The 13,218-nt window shown below is 39.2% G+C and overlaps 1 protein-coding gene across 1 annotated transcript in view; it reads right to left on the reverse strand.

Annotated features, from left to right (window-relative positions):
* Positions 1-13,218, reverse strand: part of LOC119410362 (CUB and sushi domain-containing protein 3) — a 416,314-nt gene that overhangs the window by 223,278 nt on the left and 179,818 nt on the right. The window contains exons 18-23 of the mRNA XM_037677273.1: positions 10,686-10,874; positions 9,953-10,122; positions 6,303-6,459; positions 4,194-4,385; positions 1,064-1,190; positions 37-239 (exon numbers count right to left, since the gene is read on the reverse strand). Coding sequence (XP_037533201.1) covers positions 37-239; positions 1,064-1,190; positions 4,194-4,385; positions 6,303-6,459; positions 9,953-10,122; positions 10,686-10,874 — 1,038 coding nt within the window. The remainder of the gene's footprint in view (positions 1-36; positions 240-1,063; positions 1,191-4,193; positions 4,386-6,302; positions 6,460-9,952; positions 10,123-10,685; positions 10,875-13,218) is intronic.

A 13,218-nucleotide genomic window follows, 5' to 3' on the forward strand; every position in this document is an offset into this window, starting at 1 on the left:
TTTAGAGGGACCGCACATTTTAAAAAGAATACTTACTGGAGAAGTCGATGGCAAACCCAGACTTGGTGATGTAAAAGTCTGTTTCGAACTGAATGGTGACGATGTTGAGGGTGGAATGGATTCCCTCCGGCAGCAGCGAACCGCTGACCTCCTTCAGAGACATCTCGTTTTCAGGAGGCCCGTCCCACACCTTCAAAATGTCATGAGATGCCTCGGTGTCGAAGGCAAGAAACTGCAGACTGAAAAAAGGTGAAGATGAGAGCGTGTTGGCCCAAAATGCATTACTTCACTAAATTTAACAGGAATATTTACGCTTGTGTAAGATAAAGAACTGAAATCCAATCAAACCAATCAGTTTATTCAATTATGTTTAGTTAAATTATCGTCTTAAGCAATTTTGTTGTCAAAACACAGCAAGAAATAAATGTTTATATGAGTTAAACAACAAAGAGATCAACACAAAAAATGACCACAAATCACTGTCTCTATGCTTATGAGTAATTCAGTTAAGGTTTGACATTGCTCATAAGCTTCCAAATTTAATAATCAAGAACAAGACCAGAGTCTTCTCTGCAGTCTCATCAGAAGATAGCCTGAAGTAGCTCTTCTGACAAAAAGTGTCAGTGAGGGTGACTGTTTACATCGACCTTTACGCCAAAATGAGTTCTGTTTCCCAGTAATACATGGAGCTGGCAACAGAAAGAAAAGAGAAGAGACCTTTCATGTCTCAGGAATATTCCCCTGGGGGCTGTCCAAGTCCCTCCACCATTCATCAGTAATGGAGCTGCCGCAGGCCATTTTCTACTGATGACATGGTACATTAGGTCCACTCTTTAGTTACTTAACATACCATGAAAACACTTTAGGATGTTTTCATCCTTTGAGGTGTTAACATGTTAACTGCTCTTTGAATTTACAAGTATTTACTGTTCAAATCCACTTGAAATGCTTGCTCTTTTAATTAAAATCGTTGTAGTTTTACCCAAGCTAGCCATTGAATACCTTGTTTTACCTTATTTTTTTGTATGTATTTATTGATACATTTATCTGAAGCTGAAGTTACCTGACGATGTTGCCAGAGTTGACCTCAATAGTCCAGGTGCACCTCAAGTTGTTATCATAGGGAAAGGGATACCCCGGAGAAAGGATCCGGCCTGTGGACTGACCCTTAAAACTGCTGCCACATTCCGCTGTTTGCACAGAAAATAAACACAAGACACGAGAGACTTTTAAAACTGCACGTTGAAAGTGGGGTCTCACTGAGCAGTGACTGTACTTAACATTGGAAAAAGTATGCAAATCTCCTATTGCAGTCTCACTGAATTCTAAGCATTTGTGACCAAGGGATCATGATCAATGAGACTATGCTTTGAGGAATCAATTTTTGAAAATCAATGCTGCTAAACTACATTCCTGACTGTCTTGGAAATAAGTTTCATTCATCCATCTGTGTTGTCTTTGCATGATAACTTGGAAAAAAAAAGAGGGAGGTAATGAATTCCATTTTGGTTTATGGAAACCTCTTGGCATAAGAAAAGTTATTTTCAACAATTAGGTCACTATGTCAAAATCCAAAATGTCTGCCACCATACTGTATGTTAACCTTGTGAGATGAATAACTTGGAAAATAGGCAACCTGACAATTTCTGTTTTGGTGTGTGGCTGCATAGGCGTAAAAATAGTGGCCATAAAAAAGTTGGGGTACCATGTCAAAATCCAAGATGGCCTCCATCTCACAGTGTAACTCCTACCCACTCATGAAAACCAGACCGCTAACAGTATCATGCTGCTAACTGGACCATGCTGCTAGGATAACCTCACTGTCATCAGAACCACTCTGCCAATAGAACCATGCTGCTGTAGATTTATTTCTTTTTCACTTTTTGCGCCTTGTTTCTGTATTTTTGTTACATGCTTTGAATAAATCCCAGTTTATGTTAGTTTTGGGGCTCCGAGCCCGACTCCGCTTGCGTTAAGCGTGTAAATTATAGCCGAACAGAACTTATGAGAATCGTGCTGCTGGTGTTCGGTGTATTGTTTTGCACTGTTAGTGACTAGTGTTTATCTTAGATCTTTTAGTCTACCGTTGGGCGTTCGTTTAGCATACATCTCAGTTTATATTTTAGATCCTTATTTACTGTTCCTTTTTACAATTTGTATTTTTGGATGTAACTGGAACACAGTTTCATTCCACCTCATGTACCACATGTGATGCAGATGACAATAAAGAACTTTGAATCCTTGAAAATGGGAGCAAAAAAAAAAAAGTGTTTTTATTTTAAGTTAGACATGTTTTGCCTTAAAATCAACCAAAGCATAATTACAATGATTTATTCTATTTAAAGATTGTTAACTGATCTAGATAAATACTGTTAAAATCATTTTCAAAGACTTGAGGAATATTTCATCAACAAGCCAGAAAGTGTGTTGTCTCTTTTCCGGTTATCATCTTGCTTTCTAAATTACAGACTTGAGGACACTTAATTAATGGGAAAATTGCACTAGATTGCTACAATTGTGAGCTACAATCAGTATCATAACAGAGGGCAGTGGTGAAAGTACTTGAGGGGAGTGAGGATGTGGCCTCCAAGAAATTGCAGGAATTTCCTTCTTGCATTCAGCACACAGACAAAAATGTTGACCATTTAGAAATTCAATGCTTAAAAAAAAGGGGGAGTTCATGAGCTGATTTAGGTCTTTTGCCCTTTATTGCTCATTGTTTTAAGCTGTACACAATGACAAACCAAAGGCATGCTTCACTGAAAAAACAGGCCGGAGAAAGCACAATGGCATTTAAAGAGCAATTCCATCCACGTTTGAAATTTATAAATATTTTTTACTTCCAATTCATCACTGGCAGTAGAGTTGCATTCAGGCCTAAAAAATCCGGCCCGGCCCAAACTCGTAAGTTTTTTTTTCCCGAGCCCGACCCGGATCTGACAGATTAACTGTAATTACAGGCCCAAACCCGAAAAAACAAAAAAAAAAAAAAAACAATATAACTTTATTAAGCTTTTACTGCTTTTGTAAGCAAATCAGTTTGAAATTATATTTAAAGAAAGCATTTCAAAGAAAGGATGATATAAGATTTCTTGCTTCACCAAATGGATATTAACATACATTGAATAGCCTTAAAAAAAATCAACTGTAAGGACAGGCTATTATACAGATGAACAAAAATATTTTTAGAGTAAAATTATTTGGAAAAATATAGAACAAGACTATTTTAATTGAACGTGCTGCTCGCTTCGGCTTTTGTAGATGCTGCTACTTCCTTCACCGCAAATGACAGCAGGTGTGGAGACGCACGCGGCCGGTGATCAGCTGATCAATCTGAAGCTTAACTGGACTTAACCGGCCGGTCGGACCTGCTTCCTCCTCCACAAGTACGTAGATTAACACAATTTTATATTGTGCATCTTATTTAGGTTTCTTTGTGCTGTATGATTTGTACAAGTGTAAAACCATATTTTAAAAAAAGAGACTAACCCAGCTTGACCATCCAGCACATTATTTTGGCTCGGCCTAGCCCAACCCTAAATTTGGGTTGGGCTGGGCATGGGTCCGGGTTAGAAATGACAGCTCTAACACCCAGCATTAATTCTGCTCCTTGACACCTTTTGTGCTGCATGCCGGTTTAACATTTCTGTCTCTTTGTCTCAACATGGCTCTGCTTCATGTACATGTAGCCATGGGATATGAATACTCAAATAATTAAGCCCCTACTTCTAGAAAGACACAGATTGATCAAATGTGGATCGAAACACTGAAACCTCAGAGCCCATAAATGAAGCGGAGTCAACACAGTACAATGAAAGCTCAATAGCAACTGAGTTCTTCACTCTTGGGGTCCTAATGATTCTGCACAGTCAGTTCTGCATCAGCAACGCAAAGAAAGATCAATGATTAGCAATAAAGCATCACTGTTGTTTATATTCTTTTACAAAATGACAATCAGTGTGTGTTCATTCAAGAGCCGGCAATTAAGTGGAAATCATGTTGGGATAAATCCTTTGGATTAACACCTAGCTGAGCACTGTTGACAGCATGCCTGTTCTGAATAAGAAAATAAGGCACAAACAGAGGCAGAGAGATTGAGAGTAGTGGACCATGAGACACAGTGACTCTGAGATTTTAGTCTGATAAATTTAAGAAGGAGGAAAAGGTGAAGGCACAGATAGAAAAAGGATTACCGATACATGAGGGGAGGTTGTTGTCCCAGGCTCTTCTTTCCCCAGTCATGCACTTAAGTAAGGCGCTCCCGTGCAGAGTGTAACCTTGTTCACAGCCGAACGTGATGGAACTTCCTGCAAAGTGTCCCTGGTCGCTGATTTTGAAGCCAAACTGAGGGACCCCTGGATCATCACAGTGAGACAGCTCGAAACCTGAAGAGATAACATTTTATAAATACGAGCATAAATGGAAGAAACGCAAGTCAGCATTTAGTGGAGTCCATCGAAATGCAGCGATTTTGTTTGACTGTGCCACACTTTCATCCATTTGTATTGCAAAAAGGTATTGATTGAGGTTTGTAAATTAATTTCCGGTTGAGCACAGATGAAGGCTTACAGTCCTTTTATACGACTTGGTGCTAAATGATTTCTTTTGGACAGAGAGCCCAATTAGACATTCACAATTAAATGTTCAATTGAGTGTGGACGTTTACTACAATTGAGAAACAGCCTGACCAATTGAATCACTTTGGTATTACAGAACCCATTAAATAACAGCCACAAACAAGAGAATGATGCAATAACTCTTTTGTCTGAACACGACCATGGCCTTTATATGGGCTCTTCTCTTCCAGGTACAAAACACAAGCGTTCTGCTATGCAGCAACAGTGACTGCACATAAACCTAGCAGCGCTGATTTATGGGCTTCTCTCACAGCGAGGTTTGTGTCCGTGCTAGGTGTTATAGCTCTGTAGTATTACAAGTGTCATGCCCAATATAAATCTCCAGCAGTTAATGTTCACATTTAGAAAATTACCTCAGGCCTTTGGGTAAAAAAGTCATGAAAACATGATCAGATTTCATGTTCAGACAAGATTTAAATGGGCCTTATCCCACCTTCTTGTTGCCCTCTTTTGATTCAAACATCAGTCAATCTTCTCCTGGTTTAAAAGAGCCATTCGTTCTAAATGAAAGCATCAAATTAAGATTGCGCTTTCAAATAGATAAAAGGTGCAAGCCCATATAATGCTTTTTACCTTGACCGCATATCCTGAAAAAAAAAAAAAAACATCACAAAAGCAACCAATTACTGCCTGTGATTCCTAAAAATTTGCTCTGTATCTCAACAGGGCTGTTTGTAATTAAGGCGTTTCTGCTCAACTAATTGGAGTTGCATTTAGAAACAGATGGTAATTAGTTTTTGTGTTGTGATGAGCTTATAGTACTGATTAATGTGCTTTTTTTTGTTTTTTCCTCAGATCTGCCATGATGACTATCGGTAGTTTTAATGTCCGTACCTGGCAGATTTTAAGTAATTGTCACAAACTGAAAACTATAGACATGTTAGGTGTAAATTATCAAAATATGCTTTTACAAGTTCCAAAAATGCTTAAAACTCTAACCAACCTTTTTTTAAATTTACTAGATGTTTATTTTTTTTATCAATCTAAACCCTTACACATAAAAAATAATACTCAAATTACTCGATTGGAGGTGAAACACTAAAACGCTTGACATTGAATAGCAAAATGCAGCTTTGCACAGCAATGGATTAGAAATGGTTAGCAACAATATACAGTCAGCAAGCCCATTAAAGGGGAAACTTAACTCTACCCATTCATTACTGGCCTACTTATAACAATGGCCAAAACTTTCAGTGGACACGTGCACTCACGCATGTGAAAAACACACACTGTAAACAGTTTATCCAAAAACACTCATTTAACCTACCTTCACGCACACTTTACACACATCCAAGCAGTGATTTCAAACAGTCCCAACAATAATTCAGTTGTTTTAACAAGGTAGAGTTAGGCAGCCATGGACACTAATTGCCGTAGTAGAGTGCAAAACGAAAAGAAGGAGCGGGAATTCACACAGAGAGAGACAGACGGACAGGAAAGACGAAAAGAAAATGGCTCATTTTCCTGCTGGAGAGGGGCAGAAACACCATGCTGGGCTTAATGGATTCCCTGACAGTGAGAGACACGAAGAGGCAGGGTGAGGGTCAATTAAAACCTTCTTTTAAACTCAGCTACTTGAAATGCCAGGCTCTTAAAATGAGGCTAAATTCGCATTTGGATAAGGTTTAGGAGCCTCATCCCCAAGGGAAATAAAATGCAACATACTGTGGTACATGAGGCGGAACCCCACTGCCGTCGACTCGTGGTCCGAGTAGAATTCAAGCCACAAATAGTTGGAAGTGCTGGTAAGGGACAGGCCTTGCATCATTGTGCCTGTATAAGTGCCGAGGAGGGGAGCTGCTCCATCCTTACCATCATAAAGCTGAACAAAGACAAAAATATACAAGTTTTTCTGTTAAGACTAGGGAAAATATTACAGCAGAAAAATACATTTAGTTAATAGACAAAAACTGCGTCAACTCTTGGTTACAAAAATAGTGTTTGCTTTATGTTACTGGTTTGTGTTGAACTTCTTAAAACTAGATTATTTTAAGAGTGTTGCAACAAACAGTTTGTGTGAAAGGGTCACAGATCAATGAAATAATTTAAAGTTCTGTAATTTCATAGAATTTTTAAAATGATGGATGGAAGTTGAAAGCAGGATCCAAATATAAGACACAAAGGAGACAGAAAGAATTTCAAACCAAACACCGGCAACTCAACCAAAGACGTGAAGGACCTCCAAAGGCAAACCGCATCATGACAAGATGTTATGATTTGATGTCATCAGAGGATCTGAACACTTCTTATGATAAAAACAAAGGAGTAAATAAACACTGGGAGGGGTGATTAGCGAGTGGAAACAGGTGAGCTGATTGAGAATATAGAGCATGGGGTGGAATGAGAAACTGTGACAGGAACAACACGGATCAGAGGGCACATTCATAATGAGCCTGAACAGAAATACTCAAGGAGAACAAAAAACATCCATCCATCCATCCATCAAATTTTCCCAGTTCTTCCTTTTTGGATCACGGGGGTCACTGGTGCTCATATCCAGCAGTCACTGTGCGAGAGGCGGGGGAGATCCAGGACAAGTCTCCAGTCCATCACAAGGACACAGAGACAAATGAGACAAACAACCATTCACTCTCTCACTCACACCTAGGGACAATTTAGAGCAGGGGTGTCAAATCCTGGTCCTTGAGGGTCAACATCCTGCACGTTTTACTTGTTTCACTGCTTCAACACACCTGATTTAATGGTTCAGTTACGACTTCATGTTCAGAAGATGCCTACTAATCTCACATTGGAAAAAAACAGATATGTTGGAGAAGAAAAACCTGTAAAACATGAGGATTGTGGCACTCCAGGACCAGGATTGGACACCCCTGATTTAGAGTTACCAATCAGCCCAACATGCATGTTATTGGTCTGTGTGAGGAAACTGGTTTACCCGGAGAAAACCCACGCACGCACGGAGAGAAGATGCAAACTCCACCCAGAATGGCCCCAGGCTAGGATTTAATTAGGCGACCATCTTGCTGAGAGGTGGCAGCTCTACCAACTGTGTCATAGTGCCACCTAAAACCCCAAACGAACCCCAAAATAATAACTAACTATGACACAACAGTTGCAGCTTCCTTCTCCAACTGTTGTGAAATGTTTTAATTAGTTTTGGTATTGTTGGGTTAGTTTTCTCCCTTTTTCTTCAACAGTCTTATTAGAATGTATTGCTGACATTCCAAACCAGGTTTGCTCTAATTACTGTCTACTGCAGATAAAATATTGACTCCACATAATGAAGGTCTGGTTTTTGATCCTTGTGTATGCTTAGTGTGTGAACTGCTGGCTAAGAAGTTCAGACACCGCTAGCTTCAGATGTGCACGTGCAGAAATTAAAACCTTTAAGACTGATAGTGTTTGGTTATTAGTTATTCTTTCTCCAGGTGGGGCCTGATGTTTAATAACTGACATTATTGACAATTAAACACAACTATCTTTGAGCACAGTTACCCCATATGTTCATAACACATCAGTTGTACGTAATCTAAAAAAAAAAAAAAAAAAAAACTTAAATATTATTTTATAATTATTACTAAAATCAAATAATTTAAAAACCTTAAATGTGCACAAACATAAGGCTTTATTAGAACAGATGAAGAATGCTTTATGAAAGTGTGTGGATGGTATGAGGGCACATGTTGTGTTGCACTTTAGGCTAGTACAGTCTTTTATCCATTTATTTATTACGTTTTAATCTTTAAATGTTGATGCTTTTATAATATTTTAACAGATTTTACTTAATACAGCTTATATAAATTATTTGGAAAACAACCCTTTTGATTAGATATAAAGATATGCATTTGTGCATTTCCAGCAATATATGTAACCTTTCCCTACTGATAAATGATTCATTAAATTAGTCAAAATAATGCATATACATATAAACATAGTGCATCTAAAAAAAAAAAAAAAAAAAAAAAAAAAAAAAAAAAAAAACTTGCATAACACAAGAATGTGAAAACACTTATTTTCATTGTGGTCCAATACATGAACAAATGGACAAAAACCAGATACAGAAAAAAAATAAAAATATACAATAAACAGCAGTGTACAAGTGATAAACAATTTATACAATGAAAATATGTGTAAGAAACAAAACCAAAGAGGAATGAGACTCCTGTGACTTGATTCATGATAAAATAATTCAGCTCTTCATCAAAAAGGTAGCTGCATGAACAATGCTGAACTTTGATTTAAAAATGTGTTTACTACAAATTGACTGGTTATGCCTCAGGAGCTCATTCCATGCTATAGCACCAGTGCATCAGAAAAAATGATTGTCCAAAATATTTTTTAGAAGGAATTACTAAAAAGAACGGACTGGCCCAGGTATTACGACGGGTTCTGTTACCACTAAAGGAAGCAGCTAGGTAGGAGGGAGCTTGTCTGTAAAGTACGTGGTGTATGTGACTGAGCTTCAGTTGTTTTACTCCGAGGTTGACTGGAAGCATCTTGACCTGTTCAAACTCACACTGACCTATGTGGGTACGAGGTGAGACATTTAGAAGAGTCCAGACTATTTTGTTTTGTGAGGTCTACAGACAATTTCTATTTTTCTTGGAAAGACCTGCACACCAAGAGGCACTGGTGTACGGTGACTTTGTATGAGGGCTGACATGAGCATCTTTTAGTGTTTGCATCAAGATGCCTAGTCTGCATGAACAGAAACTTGAGTTTTTGGATTTTCTGCTAAATGTATTTAGCTATTTGACCGCCTCAACGTGTTTGGTCCAATTCAACGCCCAAGTATTTGACAAAGAAATAATTGTGAAATGGCTTGAAATGAAAACCTTTGGGATCCACTTTGAAATACTAGCTGCAATACTTTTTTTTTTTCCAGACCTATATGACTTTCTGCACGTTCACAAAAAGGATCAAATGTGAGAAACACACAATTATAGGCAAGAATGCTGTTAGTTGGAATATTAGGCAAGACATCTGCATCCCAAAAGAGTGGATTCCAGCTGGGATGTGAGGATTGCATAGCAATTTACATCACATAGTTATTTACATTCCATCTGTGGTGCTTACCAAAACTGCTAAAATGTCCTCAAGCAGAGATAAATCCTTTTCTTCTGAAAGCAAAGCTGCTGCAGTTTCTTGTTTGACCTCACATTTTCATATCAGAACAAAAATGCATTCTGGCTGGCACTTCTCCATCAAATCCCTCCTTTACAATCCCATTTCGGTACATAATAAACCCACTAAGATCCTGCTCACATACTTAAATGTGAAATTACACACATTTATTCAGATTTATGCAGGCTCCTTCTTTATTTATCTTTAGCAAAGAAAATGGGATGATTTACCTTGATGATGTCACCTTGTGCAAGTTGAAAGGTGCTGGCCGTGATGTTGATGCCTTTGCCCGTTTGGACCTGTATGCTGTACACACATTCATGGCTGTTGTCATAGTTCATCGGGTAGTTTGGAGACAAAAGCACTCCCTCATTGTTCGAGACTGTGGATCCACACTCCGCTGCAGGAAAGACAAACAAATACAAAATCAGTCGGGCAAAATCGGTTCAATGACAATTTGCTCTGCAAATGGGATCAGCTAAACATAGCTTAACTAGGTCATTACCTAAAGAGATAAAGGTACAATTTAACTGCTTTCCTAGGATGAACAATTATTACGTTTTTGTTGTAAAAATCATTATCAACTGGCAGTGATGCATTATGGGACACTGAGCAGAGTATTAAATGATCATTGTTCAAGCACTCACTGGCTCCTTTGAATACAAAAACAGATTTACTTTGCAGAATAAACTGATCTGAGTGGACACTTGTGTTTCTTTATTTTGTTTGTTTTGTTTTTGCTGTATCTACATCAAAAATTAACACAATGTAATGCCTCTATAAGGCAGAATAAAGATCTGGAGCCACCAGCTCAGACTAGGTAATAATTTAACTAAATATGTCCTAAATATTTTTTTAATTTCTAATAAAAATTGGTATCTGTGCCAAAAATTGTTTTTAATCAACGCTGACTAATGTCTAAGAAGTGCAGAAACAAGAAAAGAAAAGCAGCTGTCCACGTACCCACACACCTTGGCAGAGGGGCACTCCACATGCGGCGGCCACCCCCCAAGCACACAATCTCCCTCGCCCCCTGGAGGCGGTAGCCCGTGTTGCAGTAGAACAGCAGCGAATCGCCGATGCCAAACCTGGAGCCTGTGTGCCAGCCAAACCGAGGCGTTCCAGGATCCTCACAGGGCTCCAGATTGTACTCTGCAAACACAAGATCAAGGAGTAAACACACAAACAAATAAACACCGCCTCACAAATTTATGATGCTTATACTCTGTTGGTTAAACTTGATCCTAAATGAACCCCACAAATCAGTTCTAGTTTCACGCTACAAAGACGACTACACATTGAAGACACAGAGAGAAATATTGTAGCCGGTGAGGATTAACTATCTTACTCAAGGACACTTCATCAGGTTGGGATACGTGCCCAAAGCCTAAGATGTCTGGATGAAGGATGGGCTCTAAAAACTAGGCCACCCTCTGTGCAAATCTTTTCAGACATGGATAGTGGTTGGTGGCATTACAATTTGAGAAAATACAACTCAGGCTGGGTTTGAAGAATAACACCTTAATGCCATCAGGGCCTGTCTACATGACCCATATTTTGAGTAGGACCATAGCTTTTCTGCCGTGGTTCAGCCATTCGTGTACATGACAACAGCCCTTGTTATCTCTGAAAATGAAGGTTTTTGAATCCAGGTCTGGCCCAGGTTTGAATTTCCAGGAAACCCCATGCAGAGGTGTGAAATACTCTACAGGTGTGAAGTCACATGTAGGCATGCAGCTACAAGTGGCTGCACACAAAAGATCTTCTGCACTAGCAACAGTTACAATAAATATCAGAGCAATGTTCTGTACTCGCCATTTTTCAGCAGGGAGGAGAAAAATCAACAACATCCTAGGTCCAAAGGAAAGCTCCTGTATTCACCAGGTTGGATGTAACTGTGATCATGCTAACACTGCATGTGTGCAAATGTGATGCGCGCAGCTGAGTCCAGCTTCAGGATTGCCAGATAAATAGGAATACAGTAGTCCCTCGCTTCTTCATGGTTCGTTTTTCGCGGACTCGTTCTATTGCGTTTTTTTTTAAAATAAAATTTTGACAATGACACACAATGGGTGACTGATAATTGAGCCACACATCGGCATGGAATTTTTATTTAAAATTAATAATTTTAAATTATTTAGCACCTGCTGCACCTGTGTGCTGCCCACAATGCAGGAGAAACTTCCTCCTGCAGCTCCTCCTCCCTACGCTGTTGATCTCCATTCTGCAGCGGAGAAGTGAGTGTGCATGGCTGAGAGCACAGAGTGCAGTTGTGGCAGAGAGTTCACGACATGTCATATATATACTAAAATAAACTACTACTTACTACTGTACTACTATTCCTACTTCATGTTTTTTCACTTTTCGCAGGACTTCAGGGTATGGATCCCCCGTGATAAACGAGGGACTATTGTATGTTTTTTTTTTTGTGTGTGTCTTCTACCCTTTCTGTGCACATGATCACCATTACAACACAGACCTCCTCTTACAACACCCTCACTCAGCACATACAACAGTTTGAGTCCAAATACAATCATTTTAAAAGCGACAGTACAATTGTTCATCATTTATTATCTGGCAACTCTGCCTGGCATGGAAACTACAGCGTTTCCATATAAACTTGCAATTATTTTGTTTATTTATCCCAATTAACATTGAAAAAACAGTAGCATTTCCAGAGGCTTCGTGTAAATAGGGCCTCAGGGTCTCGGCCTGTATGCAGAACTATAGAGGCCTATTGATTAGGGACCGAGGCAGCATTATAGTGGCAGTAGAATGTGGCCTGAGAGCATCTGATCAAAGGTTTTAAAAGGTCAAAAAATGAATTCCAATCAGAGAAATCTATAGCTGCTAATTATAGAGCACGTAAGGACAAAACCCCACACAACCAGCAACTGGTTCATCAATATTCATGACTGCGTAATCCATGCTTCACTTGAGCAAACAACAGGCAAATAGTTAGCAAGATTCTTCATGAAAGTATTTCCTTCCTGACCATGTTTCTCCTTCAGTCGCGGCAACTCGCTTTCTTTCCACCCCGACAGTCAACTCTGTCTCAGCATCACCATCAGTCTCACCTCCTCTCTGCATCTCTCAGTAAAACATCTATTTCCACTTCTCTGTAATTATGCATTCCTTGGTCTCTGTATGGGGGCTATTTTTCAGTACACTGCAGTCTCCTCAGTCCTCAGGAAACTGGCCCACATGCTCTGAAGAGTATTATTATCATAGTCAGACACCTACTACCTGTATGACCTCCCTGTGTAGTAATTATGTGCCTGGAACAGTGAGCCCTGAGGCATGACTCAGCCCACTGACCGACAAAGGAAAAATAAACTTGATGCATGCTTCAGATGGGCTTCAGGCTTTTGATCTCTTCACTGTAAAGAGATGGTCTCTTTCTTTTATCAGTCTGCCTGTCACTGCCTTTCAATCTGGAATTTCATCTGTTCTTCACAACACCAACGCATTTTGAGACATCCTACTCCTTAATTTC

Source organism: Nematolebias whitei, chromosome 5 (genome assembly GCF_014905685.2).
Source record: "Nematolebias whitei isolate Nwh7 chromosome 5, NemWhi1, whole genome shotgun sequence".
Classification (NCBI taxonomy): domain Eukaryota; kingdom Metazoa; phylum Chordata; class Actinopteri; order Cyprinodontiformes; family Rivulidae; genus Nematolebias; species Nematolebias whitei.